This window comes from Bufo gargarizans, chromosome 8 (genome assembly GCF_014858855.1).
Source record: "Bufo gargarizans isolate SCDJY-AF-19 chromosome 8, ASM1485885v1, whole genome shotgun sequence".
Lineage (NCBI taxonomy): Eukaryota > Metazoa > Chordata > Amphibia > Anura > Bufonidae > Bufo > Bufo gargarizans.
The window spans coordinates 14,548,959-14,571,008 of record NC_058087.1 but is presented as its reverse complement, the minus strand read 5'-3'; the positions used below and the strand labels follow the sequence as shown (position 1 = coordinate 14,571,008).

At 48.2% G+C, this 22,050-nt stretch overlaps 1 protein-coding gene across 1 annotated transcript in view; it reads right to left on the bottom strand.

The window, feature by feature from the left end:
* Positions 1-22,050, bottom strand: part of LOC122944646 (polypeptide N-acetylgalactosaminyltransferase 3-like) — a 123,015-nt gene that overhangs the window by 18,317 nt on the left and 82,648 nt on the right. Inside the window, exons 8-9 of the mRNA XM_044303164.1 lie at positions 21,366-21,470; positions 3,338-3,490 (exon numbers count right to left, since the gene is read on the bottom strand). Coding sequence (XP_044159099.1) covers positions 3,338-3,490; positions 21,366-21,470 — 258 coding nt within the window. The remainder of the gene's footprint in view (positions 1-3,337; positions 3,491-21,365; positions 21,471-22,050) is intronic.

Here is a 22,050-nt window from a genome sequence, read left to right as displayed (position 1 = left end):
CTGTGTCTAAAGATCGCTCTGTTACTTAATGGTAGCTTTCTGGGTTTGCCTTGCAATCCTTTTTGTCTCACTCAGGGATCCATAGCTTCTTCTCCTCAGCTGTTTCTTGTCCGACACTCCCAACCTCTTTATATTCCCCTCTCCCACTTCTCTGGTTGCCAGATATAGAGCTTCCTGCCTGGACTTCTGTACTGACCCACTGGAGCTGTGTAGCTGTTATTCCTGGTTGTCGTACCAGAGCATTAACCTCCAGATCCCTGTTGGTCTCTTGTTGTCCGCTGTTGTCGCCCACCTGGGATTATATGTTTCGTCAGTATTGTCTGTCCTCTCCCTGGTGTTCCCCTTTAGTGTTAGTGGTGCGGACTAGTGTTCCCACTGCCCTATTCACTACTTAGGAAAGCCAGGGTTTAGGCACGTGATCGGCGTACAGGTGGAAAACCAGTCTAGGGACGTCAAGGGAGTCAGGTGCCAACCTCAAGGTGAGTTAGAGGTCACCATCTTTTCCTCTCCCTTGGACAGGGGCTTCCCTTTTCCCTCCCTTTGCGTCAAGTATGTGATCGGCACGCCGGTCGTGATAATACCTGTGGTAAGTCCTGGTGCACTGACACTAATTATATCACCTGCTCAATACTAAGGAAATCCTGAAAACATGGCTGGCTGGCGGGCCCTGAGGACCGGAGTTGAAGAACCCTGCCCTAGACAATGAGGGATGTTGCTATTAAATACCCCAGAACACCAGGAGTGTTTTTATCTGTTCCACTACCCTGGGCCAACAGGGAAGTTGGAATTAAGCCCTTTATTAATATAGGCCACTAGGTACAGTTGGATGCGAAAGTTTGGGCAACCTTGTTAATCGTCATGATTTTCCTGTATAAATCGTTGGTCGTTGCAATAAAAAATGTCAGTTAAATATATCATATAGGAGACACACACAGTGATATTTGATAAGTGAAATGAAGTTTATTAATTTACAGAAAGTGTGCTATAATTGTTTAAACAAAATTAGGCAGGTGCATAAATTTGGGCACTGTTGTCATTTTATTGATTCCAAAACCTTTAGAACTAATTATTGGAACTCAAATTGGCTTGGTAAACTCAGTGACCCCTGACCTACATACACAGGTGAATCCAATTATGAGAGAATATTTAAGGGGGTCAATTTTTAAGTTTCCCTCCTCTTTTAATTTTCTCTGAAGAGTAGCAACATGGGGGTCTCAAAACAACTCTCAAATGACCTGAAGACAAAGATTGTTCACCGTCATGGTTTAGGGGAAGGATACAGAAAGCTGTCTCTGAGATTTCAGCTGTCTGTTTCCACAGTTAGGAACATATTGAGGAAATGGAAGACCACAGGCTCAGTTCAAGTTAAGGCTCGAAGTGGCAGACCAAGAAAAATCTCAGCTAGACAGAAGCGACAAATGGTGAGAACAGTGAGAGTCAACCCACAGACCAGCACCAAAGACCTACAACATCATCTTGCTGCAGATGGAGTCACTGTGCATCGTTCAACCATTCGGCACACTTTACACAAGGAGATGCTGTATGCGAGAGTGATGCAGAGGAAGCCTTTTCTCCGCCTGAGGTGTGCTAAAGCAGATTTGGAAAAGCCAGCTTCATTTTGGAATAAGGTGCTGTGGACTGATGAAACTAAAATTTAGTTATTTGGCCATAAAAAGGGGTGTTATGCATGGAGGAAAAAGAACACAGCACTCCAAGAAAAACACCTGCTACCTACAGTAAAATATGGTGGTAGTTCCATCATGCTGTGGGGCTGTGTGGCCAGTGCAGGGACTGGGAATCTTGTCAAAGTTGAGGGACACACAGATTCTGGAGACCAATGTCCAGGAATCAGTGACAAAGCTGAAGCTGCGCCGGGGCTGGATCTTTCAACAAGACAACGACCCTAAACACTGCTCAAAATCCACTAAGGCATTTATGCAGAGGAACAAGTACAACGTTCTGGAATGGCCATCTCAGTCCCCAGACCTAAATATAATTGAAAATCTGTGGTGTGACTTAAAGAGAGCTGTCCATGCTCGGAAGCTATCAAACCTGAATGAACTAAAGATGTTTTGTAAAGAGGAATGGTCCAAAATACCTTCAACCAGAATTCAGACTTTCATTGGAACCTACAGGAAGCGTTTAGAGGCTGTAGTTTCTGCAAAAGAAGGGACTACTAAATATTGATTTCATTTCATTTTTGTGGTGCCCAAATTTATGCACCTGCCTAATTTTGTTTAAACAATTATATCACACTTTTTGTAAATCCAATAAACTTAATTTCACTTCTCAAATATCACTGTGTGTGTCTCCTATATGATATATTTAACTGACATTTTCTATCGTAACAACCAACGATTTATACAGGAAAATCATGATGATTAACAAGGTTGCCCAAACTTTTGCATCCCACTGTATGTATTGGTACTTTCCCCTTTAAATACCCTAGACCACCAGGAATATTAGGCTAGGGTTTCATGGAGACTTGTGGCCATGCAATATAAAATCATGTCCCGCTGCTAAAATCACAACTAGTGCCAGCATAGGTGGTGGCGCTGAAATAAAGCAGGTTTCAATTTCACTGTCACGCTATGATAACTTTCAACATCGTTGGCCGTCATGTAGCAGCCTGAAAATGCGATCTTATGCCGTGTGGCTACAAGTTGCTGTGTAGCCCTAGCCATAACCCTTCCAAAGCCCTAGACCACTAATGAACTTAGTATTAACCCCTTTATTTCCCTAGACCACCAAAGAATTTGGTATTACCCCTTTTATTGTCCTACCACTAGGGATGATATCATTAACCTCATCACTAATCTAAACCATCAGAGATGGTGACATCTACTCCTTCACTGTCCTAACACAATAGCGATCTTGGCCCCTCTCAAGATATATTTTGGAATTGACCTGAACAGAATTGTGCATATGTTCCAGTGAAGAAAAACTCAAAATGATGGGTTCATACTAACTGGTGGATTATGCAGAAGGTTTACTAAAATATGAGGAGTGGGTGAAATTGTTGATAGATTTTTTCAATCATGTTTGATATTGGACCAGGCAATCTGCAGGAGTTCCAAACATATTAGACTGGTTCAGACTGTGTGGTACATTTGGTAAATCTTTCTAGACATGTTAGGCACTTTTAACTTTACACTGCTTATTGGTCGGCTTAATTTGGGCCAAAATATTGGTGTGATTTTGGAGCACATTGCCAAATTTTAAGTCACCCACCTCCCTGCTAAGCCAACCCCCCTTTTCCTCTAGGTCTTACCAACTTTGTCTAATAAGGTGCAAAATCTCAGCAGCTTTATTCTTCCAGTGAATTCCATGAACATACCTTCTGAAGTTCCCATTTTTCCTCAGGTAGAACAGTCGTCCCTCTGCCTTTGTAATTACATTTCTTAAGGAGAACCTGCCCTTTACCAGCTCTGAGACACAGCTCCTTTTGGATGTTATGTCGAATTTCATGATTTAGTGTATATTCGAAGTACTAAAAGAGCAAAAGTAGAGAAAAAGAAATATGGATATTAAGCTGGTTTCCCAGTAAAAGCAACGGAACTATCAAACGTGTTGTCCAAAATTCAAAAAAAGGGTCTGCGCCCCCCCACTCCTAGAACAGCGCCACTCTCTTCCATAGACAGTCTCTTGTCCTGCAGCTAAGCTCCACTCTCCACATTAAAGAAGTTGGCCACTCTGTTAAAACTATAAAGAAACTAGGGAGATATTACACTTACTAATATATCTTCTTAAGCAGATCTGCCTGGTTTTCCTGCTATTGGTAGCCACGCCCCCTCCTGTCCTGCCGTCACCACGCCCCCTCCTGTCCTGCCTTCGCCACGCCCCCTCCTGTCCTGCCTTCGCCACGCCCCCTCCTGTCCTGCCCTCGCCACGCCCCCTCCTGTCCTACCCTCGCCACGCCCCCTCCTGTCCTGCCCTCGCCACGCCCCCTCCTGTCCTGCCCTCGCCACGCCCCCTCCTGTCCTGCTCTCGCCACGCCCCCTCCTGTCCTGCTCTCGCCACGCCCCCTCCTGTCCTGCTCTCGCCACGCCCCCTCCTGTCCTGCTCTCGCCACGCCCCCTCCTGTCCTGCTCTCGCCACGCCCCATCCTGTCCTGCTCTCGCCACGCCCCCTCCTGTCCTGCTCTCGCCACGCCCCCTCCTGTCCTGCTCTCGCCACGCCCCCTCCTGTCCAGCTTCCTTCACTCTGTATATGGTGATATGTGACCCCCACCACTGCATACAGAGATCCGTGACCCCCTGTACACTGTATACAGTGATCCGTGCTAACAGTATCCCATGAGTGCCGCCGGAGGTCCGCTCCGGTCCCATTCACTTTAATGGAGACAGGTCGGAGATGCGGCCGCAGCACGGCAAGCATGCTGAGAGGCGGCCGGACAACAAAACAACGTGCTGGGCATCAGTGAATGTGAATGGGGCCAGAGCGGACTTCCGATGGCACTCGTGGGCTAGCGTTAGAACGGATCCATCAGGGGAACAGCCTGACGGACCCTGCTAACGCTAGTGTGAAAGTAGCCTTAGTCGTGTGATGATAGACAGGAGGCACAGTTAAAATGACGTAAATACATAGTTTGCAACTTTTTAAAGCAACTTTTCAGAAACAAGGGAAATGATAAATCTGCCCCTCTATTCATTCTGTTCATAGCTTAAATCCAATGGTGCAACTAGAAATGACTAGGCCCTACAGAAAGTTTATGAACAGGGCCCCCTCCCTCCCCCCCAGTAACATATGTATGATACATTAGCATCATATTCCTGTGTGCTGCCGGGACTGGGGCGGACTTCCTATTGCTATGTCTGTACGGCAGTTATCCACTGATGACTGAGTTATTGATATTATCTGAGGGGCTCTTGTCTCTATGGAAACACAGGTGGGTGGGGATGTCATGTGACTGCTCCTCTGACCATGCTTGCTGCAATGCATGCTGGGATTTTTGCTTTCACTTTACAGCTGCTCCTCCCACACAGCCGGTCTAAGGAGCTCCTCCAGGGAGGCCTGTCATGGTGAACAACTTTTTGGGGGGGGCAGGGTGGGGGTGAGGTTAGGGATTGTCCATCCCCCTATTGGACAGATCTGCAAAGATAAGCATTCTTACCTGCTTCTGGGTGCTGGCTCCCCGCTACTTCTCTCTCCGGCCTCTGCTGCACTCCCAGGAGGTAAACGTCAATTTTCACGCTGCTGCAGCCAATTGCTGACTACAGTGGTGACCTGCCTAGTTTGAATAGTTGTTTTCGTGGAAGCGCTGGGTGTCAGACCCCTCCAATTGTCTGATGTTGGTGACCTATGCTAAGGACAGACCTACAATATCTGAAACCAAGGAGGTCCCTCTAAACAGCAGAGCTTCTCCGGCCTGCACCTCTTACTACTCCCCCTGTCCCCTTGATTAATAGAGTCAAGCAACTTGGCTAAAGGTGTAGAGCAGAGTAGCTTTAGTGCTCTGAAGGGCCTATGTATCTTAACCCCTTAAGGACTCAGGGCTTACCGGTACGTCCTAAGTTTAAATTTACATTGCGGCGGGGGTTAATTGTGACAGGATGCCGGCTGAAATCATTCAGCGGGCATCCTGTCACAAGGCCGGGGGGGAAGGGGGGGTCCTGGTCAATTCAGACCTGCGGTTTGCGGCTGCGATTGGGCGGTGCCATCGGGTCCCCATGTCATTTTCTCCAAATAAAGTAAAAAAAAAAAAATTGGTAAAAAATAGGGAAGGGGGAAAGTATACATATTTGGTATCGCTACTTCGTATCGACCGGCTCTATAAACATATCACATGACCTAACCCCTCAGATGAACACCGTAAAAAAAAAAAAAAGTGCTAAATAAACCATTTTTTTGTAACCTTACATCCCAAAAAGTACAACAGCAGGCGATCAAAAAGTACCAATCTAACCCGCAAAAAATGAGCCCCTACCTGAGACAATTGGCCAAAAAATAAAAAAACTATGGCTCAGAATATGGAGACACTAAAACATCATTTTTTTGGTTTTAAAAAAGCTGTTATTGTATAAAACTTACATAAATAAAAAAAGTATACATATTTGGTATTGCCGTGTTCGTATCGGCCAGCTCTATAAAAATTTCACATGACCTAACCCCTCAGATAAACACCGTAAAAAATAAAAAATAAAAACTGTGCTAAATAAACCATTTTTTGTCACCTTACATCACAAAAAGTGTAATAGCAAGCGATCAAAAAGTCACACGCACCCCAAAATAGTGCCAATAAAACCGTCATCTCATCCCGCAAAAATAATACCCTACCCAAGGTAATCGCCAAAAAACTGAAAAAATTATGGCTCTCAGACTATGGAAACACTAAAACATAATTTTTTTTGCTTCAAAAAAGAAGTCAATGTTTAAAACTTACATAAATGAAAAAAAAGTATACATATTAGGTATCGCCGCATCCGTGAAAACCTGGTCTATTAAAATATCACATGATCTAACCTGTCAGATGAATGTTGTAAATAACAAAAAATAAAAACGGTGCCAAAACAGCTATTTCTTGTTACCTTGCCTCACAAAAAGTGTAATATAGAGTATAAAATCATATGTACCCTAAACTAGTACCAACAATTCTGCTACCCTATCCTGTAGTTTCTAAAATGGGGCCACTTTTTTGGAGTTTCTACTCTAGGGGTGCATCAGGGGGGCTTCAAATGGGACACGGTGTAAAAAAAAACAATCCAGCAAAATCTGCCTTCCAAAAACCGTATGGCATTCCTTTCCTTCTGCGCCCTGCCGTGTGCCCGTACAGCAGTTTACGACCACATATGGGGTGTTTCTGTAAACGACAGAATCAGGGCCATAAATATTGAGTTTGCTTTGGCTGTTAACCCTTCCTTTGTAACTGGAAAAAAATCTGCCAAAAAAGTGACATTTTGAAATTGTATCCCTATTTTCCATTAATTCTTGTGGAACACCTAAAGGGTTAACAAAGTTTGTAAAATCAGTTTTGAATACCTTGAGGGGTGTATAGAATGGGGTCATTTTTGGGTGGTTTCTATTATGTAAGCCTCGCAAAGTGACTTCAGACCCGAACTGGTCCCTAAAGATGTTATTTTTGAAAATTTCTGAAAAATTTCAAGATTTGCTTCTAAACTTCTAAGCCTTGTACCATCCCCAAAAAATTAAATATCATTCCCAAAATGATCCAAACATGAAGTAGACATATGGGGAATGTAAAGTAATAACAATTTTTGGAGGTATTACTATGTATTATAGAGGTAGAGAAATGGAAACTTGAAAATTTGAATTTTTTTTAACATTTTTGGTAAATTTGGTATTTTTTTATAAATAAAAATTATTTTTATTTTTTTACTTCATTTTACCAATGTCATGAAGTACAATATGAGACGAAAAAAACTATCTCAGAATGGCCTGAATAAGGCCTCATGCACACAACCGTTTTTTTTTTTTTAAGGTCCGCAAAAACGGGGTCCGTTTTTTCGTCCGTGGGTCTTCCTTGATTTTTGGAGGATCCACGGACATGAAAAATGAAAAAAAAATCTAAGTCAAGTTTGCCATTGAAATGATAGGAAAAAACGGACACGGATCACGGACATGGATCACGGACGCGGATGACAATCTTGTGTGCATCCGTGATTTTTCACGGACCCATGGACTTGAATGGGTCCGTGAACCGTTGGCCGTGAAAAAAATAGGACAGGTCATATTTTTTTCACGGCCAGGAAACACGGATCACGGATGCGGCTGCAAAACGGTGCACTTTCCGATTTTTCCACTGACCCATTGAAAGGCAATGGGTCCGCGAAAAAAAAGGGAAAACGGCACAACGGCATGAGGCCTAAGTCAAGGTATTTTAAAGTTATCAGCACTTAAAGTGACACTGGTCAGATTTGCAAAAAATGGCCTGGTCCTTAAAGTATAAGTGTCATCTTTTTTTTTTTTTGGGGTGTATTGGATTGTGGTGATTAATATCTCCTTGGTGGCCCTATTTCAACTTTTCACTGTGTATTCAATTACCCCTTAATTCCACAGTTTTGTTCCCTCTACTGACTATTTTTACCTGTGCTTAAAATCAGGTTGCTATGCAGGTCCGTCCTCTGTGTTGAAGGACTGGGAAGCAGAAGCACGCAGCCTGCAAGGTCAGATTACAGACAGCCAGGGACTGTAGGTAAATGATTAAAGCCAGGTCCTTCCCAGCAGCTGATAACAGTGCCTGGGCTGCGTGCACTTCTCCCTGTCCCTGCGCTTGGCAGACGCTCCCTCACTCAGCAGAGCTGGAGAATGCAGAGTTGAAGCAGCACAGACCAGGGAAGGGAGATCTGCCGTCTGCTCAGTGTATAAATGAAAGCAACATGTGGTAAGAGGACCTCTTTGTGCTGCAGGAGATTAACCCTTTAGGGGGGAGGGCTCTGGTTACTGACACTTTTGGGGGGCTATTGTTACTGGCTAGTGAGGGCAGACGGGATTAGCCTCAGGGTGAGGGCAGTGGCGGCCATCTTAACTGAATAGTGAAATTGTAGTTTTATGCAGACTGGTTGCTAAGGGCAAATTCTTATTAAAATATGGGGTAAGGCTACTTTCACACTAGAGTTCAGAGCGGATCCGTCTGAGACGGATCCGCTCATATAATGCAGACGGTGGCTCAGTTCAGAACGGATCCGTCTGCATTATATTGTAAAAAAAATTCTAAGTGTGAAAGTAGCCTGAACCGATCCGTGCAGACTTTTACATTTAAAGTCAATGGGGGACGGATCCGTTTGAAGATTGAGCCATAGTGTGTCATCTTCAAACGGATCCGTCCCCATTGACTTACATTGTAAGTCTGGACGGATCCGCACGGCCAGGCGGACACCCGAACGTGTCCGCCTGCTGAGCGGAGCGGAGGCTGAACGCTGCCAGACTGATGCATTCTGAGCGGATCCGCGTCCACTCAGAATGCATTAGTGCTGGATGGATGCATTCGGGGCCGCTTGTGAGCCCCTTCAAACGGAGCTCACAAGCGGACACCCGAACGCTAGTGTGAAAGTAGCTTAAGTCAGTCTAATAGTAACTGATTCTGGAATATCATGTTATTAGTAACTACATATATGAAAATTGAAATTAGGGTCTAAGTGTGACAGTTATCCTTTAAGGTGAAATAGGGCTGAGTCCTTAAGGGGTTAATCAGAGGACATTTTTAGGCGAAATCCTCTGAAATGTGTCCTGTTGGAGCCTAGAAAAATTTTAATTTAGGCCACGGGAGTACGTTGTTCCAATGTCGTTTGTCACTGTGTGTAGCAGAGGGAACGCAGCTAAACCGCAAACCAATGCTGCACTACCCAAATGCACTATATAGAAAGTATATAATTGGTATATAACACCCCTGCTTCAATCATTTTTTTTGGGGGGGGCAACTGGTAAATCACACCAGTAGAAGTTATTTGTTCCAATAGCGTTTGTCCCTCTGTATAGCTGCAGTATCGCAGCAGAACCGCACACAACTGCTGCACAATACAAATGCACTATAATATACTTTCTATGTTATAAAGTATATTATAAGTATATCACACCCCTCAGTATGTCACACCTATCGATAGCGCACCTATACCAGTCCTTAAAATGACTTTTGTGCCCCTATTAGCTAGAGTTTGTTGTCCCTAACAGCCTTTCCCTGCTCCACAAAGCAACCTCTCCCTACACTGGAAAAAGACTGAATCTAAAATGGCGGTCAGATCAGGTTAATTTATCGGGTAGAGGGTGTGTCCAGGTGCTAATACGTCTCAATTGGTTGTCCTGTACCACCTGATGGATCTGTCATGGGTCAAAGTTCTTCACAATGTAAAAGAATATGGCGCCGGCGGACAATGCTATATGTTCGCCCGTTCGGCAAAACACGAACGAGTAAAGTTCACTGCGAAACGACCGCCGGGTGAACCGCAAGGCCATCTCTATTGGGGACTGATGGAAGGTGGTCTGATGATTTTTTTTTTTATAGGAAAACAGTCTATTAATTCATTTTTTCTTATTAGATTACTCGATTAATCGTAAAAAAAATCGTTTGCTGCAGCCCTAGCGCCGATCAATGAGCAAATGGCGATACACACACCCGCAGCACCGCCCACACCAGCGCCGGCAAGCAAGTCGGAGCGCCGCCATTTCAGTCAGTCACATCACTATAAGCTATATAGAGAGGAAGAGCGCCGCCATTTCAGTCAGTCACAAGCACTATCAGCCATATAGAGAGGACCCTCTGTCAGCAGTCTGACCTACCAGTCGCTACCAGCAGTCTCAGGACCAGCAGTCAGTGCCAGTCGTACAGCCACGGCCACCAGTCACAGTGCCAGCAGTGTCAGCCACCAGCCACAGCCACCAGTCAGTGCCAGGCATCTCAACCATCAGTCAGTGCCACCAGCCACTAGTCAGTGCCAGTAGTCTCAGCTACAGCCACCAGTCAGTGCCAACAGTCTCAGCCGCAGCCAGCAGTCTCAGCCACAGCTACCAGTCAGTTCTAGCAATCTCAGCCACCAGCCGCAGTCAGCAGTCTCAGCCGCCAGTCTTAACAACCAGTCAGTGCCAGCAGTCTCAGCCACAGTCACCAGTCAGTGACAGCAATCTCAGCCACCAGTCAGTGACAGCAATCTCAGCTACAGCCAGCAGTCTGAGACACTAGTCAGTGCGAGCAGTCAGAGACACTAGTCAGTGCCATCACCTGTTGCCAGAGTCAGAAAGAATATGTCCAAAAAATGTTGTCTATAAAGAAATTTTATAGAAAAATTTCAAGAGGTAAAAAAATTGTATATTGCAGATTGTTACAAAGTTTTACACAAAAGCTATAATAATTATACTTACTGTATTGTGATATATACATTTCTATTTTAATTTTATTATTATTTTACTTTTGACTTATTGACAAAATATTTTTGACAAAAAAATAAATAAAACAAGAAATACAATGTGGTCAAATTACCTTGCTAGACTGTTCCTACTGTTATAAAGGAAAATAATACAATCTACAGAACACCGATGGGTTTGGGTATCGAACATGCCGATTTTTCTCACGCGCGTGCAAAACGCATTACAATGTTTTGCACTTTCGTTGAAAAATAGCGCATGTTCACGCAACGCACCTGCACCTTTTCCCGCAACGCCCATGTGAAAGGGGCCTAAGGGTTATATAGCATCATAAATCAATATAATGCTGAGTCAGTGTTTGGAAGTCAGGACAGGTGCTGCCGCATACTCACGCTGCGAGTCCGATGCATGGAACTAGCTTGTCTGAAAGGGGCCTTAAGGAAATTCATCTCCTATACACAGGAAAGAGGATAAGTGTCTGATTGGCAGAGGGGCCCCTGCTAAGGCGGCACAGGGCCTGTGACCCCGTTTGAAAAGGCGGCACAGATGCATGCACGTCCGAAGCTCCATTCAACCCTATAGGGCTGCTAGAAATAGATGAATACTGTGGCGAAACCAACCTTGCCACGGTGTTTTGGAGGGGGCTGTTTGCCAGCCTCCTGCCCTGGGATTATGGTCCCTTAAGTTATTGGGTTGCCTTACTTGCTTGGATTTTACTATTCCCATGGTGAGAACAATGGATGAAGCACATGGTGAGAACAATAGATAGCGGCCATTTTAACTCAGACCACTGCTTGACCCTCAACACAGAGCCTTGTCTCATTATTGGGGGGATTCCCTGTATGCTGTTAGAGATTGATTGATTGCCAGGAGTGTAAGCTGATTGTATGCTTTTCCTGTTCGTCTGCTGGCAGCTATTCGTGAGGTTCCAGTTTGGAGTGCTATTTTGTATCCAGTTCGGGAGTTTGGTGTTCTGCAGCAGCTGTGCCTGTCTCTCAGAAAGGGGCATATCGCCTAAACGGATTTTAACCCCTTGTCTGCTGAAACGGTCCGTTACAATTGGTGGCAAGCAGCGGGATCGTTCCTACAGCCAGAAGGACAGCTACAGGAGACACAATTTCTTTGGATTTTACAACGTAAGGGCAACGCATGTCTCAGTACAGCGACCCTAAAAGCACCAGGATGGAACCAGATACTCTGTTAAGGAATTTGACCGAATGATGTGGTTGCGGCTGAACTTCTTCGTACCCAATCCAGCTGAGAAATCCGTGAAGTTTGTGAGGAGTCTAGTGTTCAAGACCCTACTATACCGGGCAGAAGGTGACGGTCAGCTGCCACGTTGGGTGGACCTCCATCGGAAGTTACAGTTGCGGGACAGAGGGAGCCCAGTCTCCATTCCCCAGCGGCAGTGTGAATTGCAGAGAATTGGGAGCCCAGTCTCCATTCCCCAGCTGCAGTGTGAAGTGCAGGGAGAGGAGAGCAGCGTCCTCCCTCCCCAGCGGCAGGCTGAGTTACAGGGGGCAGAGGTAGTTGTTCCTGCCCCCAGCAACAGAGTGATATGCCGGGAAGGCAGTGTGAAATGCAGGGAGAGGAGAGCAGCGTCCTCCCTCCCCAGCGGCAGGCTGAGTTACAGGGGGCAGAAGTAGTTGTTCCTGCCCCCCAGCAGCAGGGTGATATGCCGGGAAGGCAGTGTGAAATGCAGGGAGAGGAGAGCAACGTCCTCCCTCCCCAGCGGCAGGCTGAGTTACAGGGGGCAGAGGTAGTTGTTCCTGCCCCCCAGCAGCAGCATGATTTTTTGGGAATTGGGAGCCCAGTCTCCATTCCCCAGCGGCCGTGTGATGTACAGGGAATTGGGAGCCTAGTCTTCATTCCCCAGCGGCAGGCGGAGTTACAGGGGGCAGAGACAGTCGGTCCTGTCCCCCAGCGGCAGAGTGTCCAGCAGGGAATAGAGAACCCAGTCTCCTTTCCCCAGCAGCAGGACACCGTATTGGGAGCAGAGACAGTCGGTCTCCCCCTCCAACAACCAGGCTCCAACCAGGCTTCTTCCACTGGTAACGCTGGCACCAGGGCAGAGTACCGCTGATACCTGCCCACAAAGCAACCTCCACTCCAAGCCAGGGAGCAACACAGAGACCGGGAGTACCAGCTACCAATATAATCTTGGTGGATTCACTGGACAGAGACAGGCTACTAAAGTCAACAGGTCCAGTATTGGGTTCTGGGTGGGCTGCCAGACTAACTCAGGTACCGACCGGCGTGAGGTCAGGTATCTGGTTAGTCTTCCCTGGGGGGGGGAGATGTGTGGCGAAACCAACCTCGCCACTGTGTTTTGGAGGGGGCTGTTTGCCAGCCTCCTGCCCTGGGATTATGGTCCCTTAAGTTATTGGGTCTTAAGGCACTTGGGACTGAGCCCTCTGTCCCTGGATTGCATCATTTGCCTTACTTGCTTGGATTTTACTATTCCCATGGTGAGAACAATGGATGAAGCACATGGTGAGAACAATAGATAGCGGCCATTTTAACTCACAGACCACTGCTTGACCCTCAACACGGAGCCTTGTCTCGTTATTGGGGGGATTCCCTGTATGCTGTTAGAGACTGATTGCCAGGAGTGCAAGCTGATTGTATGCTTTTCCTGTTCGTCTGCTGGCAGCTATTCGCGAGGTTCCAGTTTGGAGTGCTATTTTGTATCCAGTTCGGGAGTTTGGTGTTCTGCAGCAGCTGTGCCTGTCTCTCAGAAAGGGGCATATCGCCTAAACGGATTTTAACCCCTTGTCTGCTGAAACGGTCCGTTACAATTTACAAATGCTTGGCAATGTCTAGCAGCCCCATAGAGAAGAATGTAGCATGCGGAACTGCCGCTCCATTAAAGTGGGGTCCTTCTAACCAGCGGATTGCTTCAAGGTTTAAGAATGTGAAGACAACCAATACCTTATAATTTTCATTCCAAGACCCATGCTGAGCAGGCCAAGGCTCCTCCAGAAAGCCTGGAGTGCTGCACCTCGGCAGTAATGTGAAGAAAACAGAGACTACCCCGTAGTTATAGAAGTTACCGGCAGTGCAGCCAAACCCTTACCCGACAGATGATCGCTTTATAAAACGCTCTATGCTCTCTTACACGGACCGAGCTTGGGCCCGGATACAAGATGTGTGTTTTAGGGTTCATGCACACAACGTGTGCTGCCCAGGCCTGTGCTGCAGACCGCAATGCAAGGGCACCGACCGTGTGCCCACCGTCTGGGAACGCACACCTATTCACTTGAATAGGATCCGTGATCCGCATCCAATGGTCTGCACCGCAAAAAAGTAGTGCATGCAAGTGAGCGGGTCTGCATCTGTAATACAGTGCCCGTATTTTGTGGACCCGCTGTTTGCAGGCCGCAACGGCCGTACGCATGAGCCCTTAAAGGGAACATGCTGCCATAAAAATGCAGTGCAGCCTGCAGGCGGCATGTTGTGGAGCAGGAGGAGCTGAGCAGATTGATATATAGTTTAATAGGAAAAGATTTTGTATTACTTGTCATTAAAATCTCTGCTCTTTTTAGACTTAGGAGTCATGTGGACGGTCACCTCAGAGATTGACGCTTAGTTATGCAGGGTTAGCTGTCAATCACTGCCTGGCACCGCCCATAGGACGCCTAAGCATGAAAAGAGCAGAGGTTTCTATGAATAAATTATAGTTATACTGAATCTTTGCCCATAAAACTATACAATCTGCTCAGCTCCTCCTGCTCTATAACATCACAATTGGTTCACCTCGCACGCAGACTGAGCTGCATTTTCACGATGACCCATACCCTTTGAAAACGGAAGGTTGCTTCATTGAAGCACAATAAAGAATAGGATGATGCTTTACATCAGGGGTGCACAACCTGCGGCCCAAGGGCCACATGCGGCCCATGATATAATTCTGTTTGGCCCCCAATCATCTGGTGACAGACCTGTATGTCTATGTCTTTCATATGCATTTTCATGTAATTTCCTAGATGGGAATCCTGGAGATGAAACCAGACATTTATAGTATATACTATATGTACAATATGCCATAAATACAGTATTTCTGTCACGGATGTAGTAGGGGAGAACACCAAAAGACAACAAGACGGAAGGGAAAAAACACTAGGCCTCTGTCATGGTCTTACCTTCGTTTGACATGTGCTGGCGGCCATCTTGGTTTCTGGGTTTCTTGTAGCCTCCCACCCTGCGGCTTCTCCTTCCCACTGGGAGGAGCTGGATGCCCAGCTCATATATATAGAAGGTCTGTGGCTTCAGTTCCTTGCTTGGTCCTCCTGTGTTCACATGCTTCTAAGACTGCTGCTGCTTCTGGTTCCTGATCCTGGCCTCGTCTGACTACCCCGTTGGTTCCTGATCCTGGCTTCGTCTGACTACCCCGTTGGTTCCTGATCCTGGCTTCGTCTGACTACCCCGTTGGTTCCTGATCCTGGCTTCGTCTGACCACCCTCCTGGTTCCTGACCTCTGTCTACGCAAGACCCTGCTTCGGTTTAGCCATCCGTTTGGACTTTTGCTACGGCTTGATTTCCAATAAAGCCTTCCTATTTCCACTCATCTCTGTTGTACGTCTGGTTCATGGTTCCATGACATTAGGACCAAGCCATGAATTCTGACGGTACAGGGCCATCCTCGCTACCTACGCTGGTTGCCAGACTTGATCAGCAGGATCACCTGTTGGGTCGGTTCGCTGTGGCGTTGCAAACCCTGCTTGAACGCACGGCTCATTTCGCTTCCGTTGCCAAAGGGTCGGTTGTCGCTCCTGGGCCCGCTCCTACTGCCGCCCCGGTTGTTGCGCCAGAGTCTACCCCGACACCTGTTGCTGCGCCTGCGGTGTCTCGGGGTATGACCGGTTCTGCCCCCCTTCCACAGCGCTTTGGGGGAGAGCCAACTCAGTGCCGAGGTTTCCTTAACCAGGTGGGCATTTATTTCGAGTTGCTGCCACATGCCTTTCCTACTGAGAGATCAAAGGTGGGCTTCTTGATCTCGCTGCTCTCGGACAAGGCCTTGGCCTGGGCCAGCCCTTTATGGGAGAACAACAATCCGGTGGTTGCCGAGTTTTCCGGTTTTGTTGCTTCTCTTCGGAAGGTATTCGATGTGCCGGCTCGTGCTGCCTCTGCTGCGAAGCTCCTTATGTCCATCAGACAGGGTTCACGATCCGTAGCTGAATACGCCATTGAGTTTCGTACCCTGGCAGCAGAGGTGGGCTGGAATAATGAGGCTCTGGTCGCTGCTTTCTCTCATGGTCTCTCGGATGCCTTGAAGGATGAGGTTGCAGCTAAGGACCTACCAGTGGAGCTCGAGTCTCTTATTTCTTTCCTGATTTTGATTGACACCAGACTCAGGGAGAGACCTTCCTTTAAGGAGAGCCTGCGGAGGTCTCCTAACAGATTGGCGCCTACGTTTGCTGTCCCACCCGTACCTCCCTCTCCTCCCACTCCTCCTGGGGATGAATTGTCTGGGGGTGAACCCATGCAGCGGGGGTTTGCTCGCCTGTCCGAGGGGGAGAGGGCACTCCGGAGACGCGAGGGCCGATGCATGTACTGTGGTCTCGGTGGGCATTTTCGGTTGGCATGTCCGAACCGTCCGGGAGAACGCTCGCACCTGAGGTCCTGTCGGGGGCAGATCTTGGGTGGAGTCTCCTCGTCCCCGGTTTCCAGTGTTGACAAACCACTGATCACGGTTGTCCTCTCCTGGGTCGGGGGCTCGGTGACGACCCAGGCGTTGGTGGACTCTGGTGCTGGTGGTTTGTTCATTGATAGAGTGTTCGTTGCCGCCAATTCCATTCCTCTGCAGCCTCGAGGTTCCCCACTGGCTCTTGAGGCAATAGACGGCAGACCCCTTCTGCCGCCACACGTGACTCATGAGACCCTTCCAGTGGGGATAGCCATTGGTGCCGTTCACAGAGAGTCGGTCTGTCTCCAGGTTATTTCGTCTCCACACTACTCGGTGGTCTTGGGGTACCCCTGGCTCCAGAAGCATAATCCGACTTTCGATTGGAGATCGGTCGAGATCCTCTCGTGGTCACCTCAGTGTGGGGCTAGTTGCATCCATGGGCCTGTCAAGTTGCTGTGTACTTCCTCGGACTCTCTGTTGCCTCCTGAATACGAAGAGTACCGGGATGTATTCGATAAGGTGCGCGCGGTTGCCCTACCTCCGCACCGCCCATACGATTGTGCCATAAAGTTACAATCCGGTGCCGTTCCTCCTCGTGGCAAAGTCTATCCACTGTCGGTAGCGGAGAATGAGGCCATGGAGGAGTACGTGAGGGAGGCGCTTTCACGCGGACACATTCGCAAATCCTCGTCCCCGGCAGGGGCTGGATTTTTCTTTGTGAAAAAGAAGGGCGGTGAGTTGAGGCCTTGCATCGATTACAGGGGTCTCAATCGCATCACGATCAAGAACGCTTACCCGATACCCTTGATTTCCGAGCTGTTCGATCGCCTCAAAGGGGCCACGGTCTTTACCAAACTCGACCTGAGGGCGGCATATAACCTGGTAAGGATCAAGGTGGGCGATGAGTGGAAGACCGCGTTTAACACCAGGACCGGTCATTATGAATCCTTGGTTATGCCCTTTGGGTTGTGCAATGCGCCCGCAGTCTTCCAGGAATTCATCAACGATGTTTTCCGTGACCTGTTGCAGCAGTGTGTGGTGGTCTATTTGGATGACATCTTGGTATATTCTGAATCCATGGAGGCCCACATTATGGATGTCAGACGAGTGTTGCAACGGTTACGAGAGAACAGGCTGTTCGGTAAGCTTGAGAAATGCGAATTTCACCGATCCCAGGTAACCTTCTTAGGTTACATCATTTCCGCTGAGGGGTTCTCCATGGATCCTGAGAAGGTTTCGGCTGTCTTACAGTGGCCCCAGCCCAGTGGTCTCCGTGCCCTGCAGCGCTTTTTGGGCTTCGCCAATTATTATCGGAAGTTCATCAGGGACTTTTCCATGCTAGCCAAGCCTCTCACGGATCTGACCAGGAAGGGCAGTAATTTCCAGGTCTGGCCGCTCGAGGCCATCCGAGCTTTTGAGGCTCTAAAGTCCGCCTTTGTGTCGGCTCCGATTCTGTCGCATCCCAACCCTGGGTTGCCCTTTGTCCTCGAGGTGGACGCGTCTGAGACGGGAGTAGGCGCCCTTCTGTCTCAGCGTAGAACACCAGAGGGTCCTCTGCTTCCCTGTGGGTTTTACTCCCGGAAACTGTCTTCCGCGGAGTGCAACTATCAGATTGGTGACAGGGAGTTATTGGCCATCGTGCAGGCCCTTAAAGAATGGAGGCACTTGCTCGAGGGCTCGGTGGTTCCGGTTCTCATCCTGACGGACCACAAGAATCTGACCTACCTTTCTGAGGCCAAGAGATTGTCACCACGTCAGGCCAGATGGGCTCTGTTCTTGTCACGTTTTAATTACGTGGTCTCCTACCTACCCGGTTCCAAGAACATCAGAGCGGATGCCTTATCACGGCAGTACTCCGAGCTGTCCGGGGAGGAGTCGATTCCGACTTCGGTCATACCTCCGAATCAGATCCTGGCCGCCATTCGCACCAGCCTGACCTCTCCCCTGGGTGAGCAGATTTTGGCGGCTCAATCTGGTGCTCCCTCTGGGAGACCCAACGGCAGGTGTTTTGTGCCTGAGGAGTTGCGCACTCGGTTGTTGCGAACCTACCATAACTCCAAGGCCGCGGGGCATCCTGGAAAGAACCAGCTGTCCTGGGCTGTTTCACGTCTGTTCTGGTGGCCTTCTCTACGTTCCGACATCGCCGCATATGTAGCGGCATGCTCCGTTTGTGCCCAGAGTAAGTCCCCTCGGCACCTTCCGTTGGGCCTTTTGCAACCCATAGCCACCGGGGAGCGCCCATGGTCACACCTGGGGATAGATTTCATTGTGGACCTCCCTGCATCCCGAGGCCATACGGTCATTCTCATGATTGTGGACCGGTTTTCCAAAATGTGCCACTGTGTTCCTCTCAAGAAGTTACCCTCTGCACAAGAGTTGTCCAATGGGGCCGCAGAACGATCTAATCAGGCCTTGGAGCAATTCCTTCGTTGCTATGTCTCCGATCACCAAGACAATTGGGTTGACCTCCTGCCTTGGGCTGAGTTTGCCAGGAACACGGCGGTGAACTCTTCCTCTGGGACGTCTCCCTTCATGGCCAATTATGGGTTCCAACCTGCCGTGTTACCGGAGGTATTCTCTCCCCAGGATACTCCGGCTGTGGAGGATCACCTTTCCGTCCTACGTGCTTCTTGGGTACAGATCCAGAGGTCCCTTGAGGTCTCTGCGCAGCGCCAGAGACTCCAGGCTGATCGCAGACGAGCGCCCGCTCCTTCCTACCAGGTCGGAGACCGTGTATGGTTGTCCACCCGCAAACTCAACCTTCGAGTGCCCACTCCCAAGCTGGCGCCTCGCTTTGTTGGTCCCTTCCGAGTGCTTCGCAGGGTAAACCCGGTAGCCTATGCCCTTGCGCTTCCTCCTGGCATGCGGATCTCCAACGTGTTTCATGTCTCCCTGTTGAAGCCGTTGGTGTGTAATCGTTTCACTTCCTCGGTTCCTCGGCCCCGTCCGGTCCAAGTGGGCAATCATGAGGAATATGAGGTGAACAATATCCTGGACTCACGCCTGGTCCGCGGTCGGTTGCAGTTTTTGGTCCATTGGCGTGGTTATGGTCCAGAGGAGCGTTCCTGGGTTCCCTCCGCAGATGTCCATGCTCCTGCTTTGCTCCGAGCCTTCCACGCACGCTTCCCTCAGAAACCGTTCCTTACTCCGCGGAGGAGGGGCCCTTGAGGGGGAGGTACTGTCATGGTCTTACCTTCGTTTGACATGTGCTGGCGGCCATCTTGGTTTCTGGGTTTCTTGTAGCCTCCCACCCTGCGGCTTCTCCTTCCCACTGGGAGGAGCTGGATGCCCAGCTCATATATATAGAAGGTCTGTGGCTTCAGTTCCTTGCTTGGTCCTCCTGTGTTCACATGCTTCTAAGACTGCTGCTGCTTCTGGTTCCTGATCCTGGCCTCGTCTGACTACCCCGTTGGTTCCTGATCCTGGCTTCGTCTGACTACCCCGTTGGTTCCTGATCCTGGCTTCGTCTGACTACCCCGTTGGTTCCTGATCCTGGCTTCGTCTGACCACCCTCCTGGTTCCTGACCTCTGTCTACGCAAGACCCTGCTTCGGTTTAGCCATCCGTTTGGACTTTTGCTACGGCTTGATTTCCAATAAAGCCTTCCTATTTCCACTCATCTCTGTTGTACGTCTGGTTCATGGTTCCATGACAGCCTCACCGCTAGGGAAGGAAAAGGGTCACCACCACCTATAAAACCCTGCTCCTGGCCCTAACTCCTATTCGTATGGGCACCTCTCGATGATAGAGATGCCCATACACAGGAGCCTAGAAAACCCTGGTGGCCCTCGGATGCCCTAGACTTAATGACAGGGCAGAGACAACCCGCTCCTTCCCTGGTGAAGGACCCAGCATCTCACTGAGGCCTAGTAAACAACAGGGGGTGGAATACAAAACACAACAAGCGGAACACTTAACTTCTAAGGATGATGGATGATCAGGACTTCAACTAGAACCACACTCCAGCTCTTCCTACACCAAATGAAGCTATCCAGAGCAAGGAGTGATGGGTGAAGTCAAACTAAATAGGGGAGGTAAAAGTCACATGATCCACGCCTGAACAGGAGGTGTGGACATACAAGCAACACAGACAAAGTGAAACCAAAAGAGGCTGTCAGATCACTAATGAGCAGATAATCTTTCAGACCTTCTCAAACCTGTCACCGGTGTGACAATTTCAGTTGGTAATACCCCTTTAACTTTTATTTTCAGCTCCTGGAATTCCTTCAGTCTGACAATGTGGCCCTCAACATAAAAGGTTGTGCAGCCCTGCTTTACATATAATAAGGAATGTTATCTGAATAATTGTATTATATTGGATTACCTGATTAATTAACAGATTGAAATTAAAAACTCAATAAAAACTATTGAAACAGAAAAACTGTATACTGGATGTTTCCCCATAACCACACGGATAGTACATACTATTGATCCAATCTACATGGTAACACATGCGGAATGCGCCACCAGCTGCCTCTCCGGACAAGTCCGTTGTAGAAACTACTTGCATTCCTCATGTAATAACAATGCTGGAGCATCTATTCTTATGACTTTATGTTGTGTCATTCTATTCTTCTACTATTTCTACTAGAAGTTTATGAATGAATTGCCTGCAGCTTGCAGTAAAGATACAGATGGGTGTTACCAGTTGGGGGGTGTCCCTGCACAGTCTGACAACAGCAGCCTACTGCAGTAAGAAGAGGGGGCGTGCCATGTGAGCCCTTCTCTCTCCTCGTTCTAGTCATCGGCGGGGTTCTCCACGCTCTGTCTCCCTCCGTTCAAAACATTTTCTCAAAGTATGGTGCTACTTACTTTAAGATCTGGACATACCAATAATTTTCATTATACGGATGATCTTCATATTAACTAGAAGCAAATTTGCACGATGACATAGTGAAAAGAATGAAGGAAAACTGCTATTTTACCTGTTTACCCCTCTGCCAGTGGCAGGTGTCCAGGATAGGAGGTTTGTCTTTATGAGAGTCATCTGCTCCAGCATCCAAACACCACTGCTTGCCGACACTTTGTATCTGCAGAAAGAAGGCAATTCCGGACTTTTAGACCATGTACCATCATTAAATGCCTGACTGCATCCCTCTCCACAACACCAGATAAAGATTATACTTCCACCTTACCTACAATAATGTGGACATTGGCAATTAGAACTTTCTTTAAAAAAAATCCGCCACAGAGCCCCCGCAGCTCAGTGGCCACCAGAATATTATTAACTACCTCCCAACCGCCTAACGCACGGATGCGTCCGGGAGGCGGTAGATTCATTCCTCCTGAACGCATCCGTGCATCATCTCGCGAGACGAGATCTATAATAGTATTAGTGTCACCTTAGTTCGCCCTCCACTGATCGGTCGCCCACACGTGCGTTCACCCACGCTCGCCCCGCCGCAGTGACCAAAAATTTTTTGGGGGGGATCACTGCACAATCACTTTACAAGCGCTGCGGCGATAAAAAAAAATCAGTTTTGATATTTTTTATCAACCGCAGCGGCCTCCGGTACTTCGCTAGCCTCCCATTTGTAAGACAGGCTTGCTTTTTTTCTTGGGTAGTCTCAGGGAATACCCCTAAATTTAGTAGCCCAAATGTCAACCAAG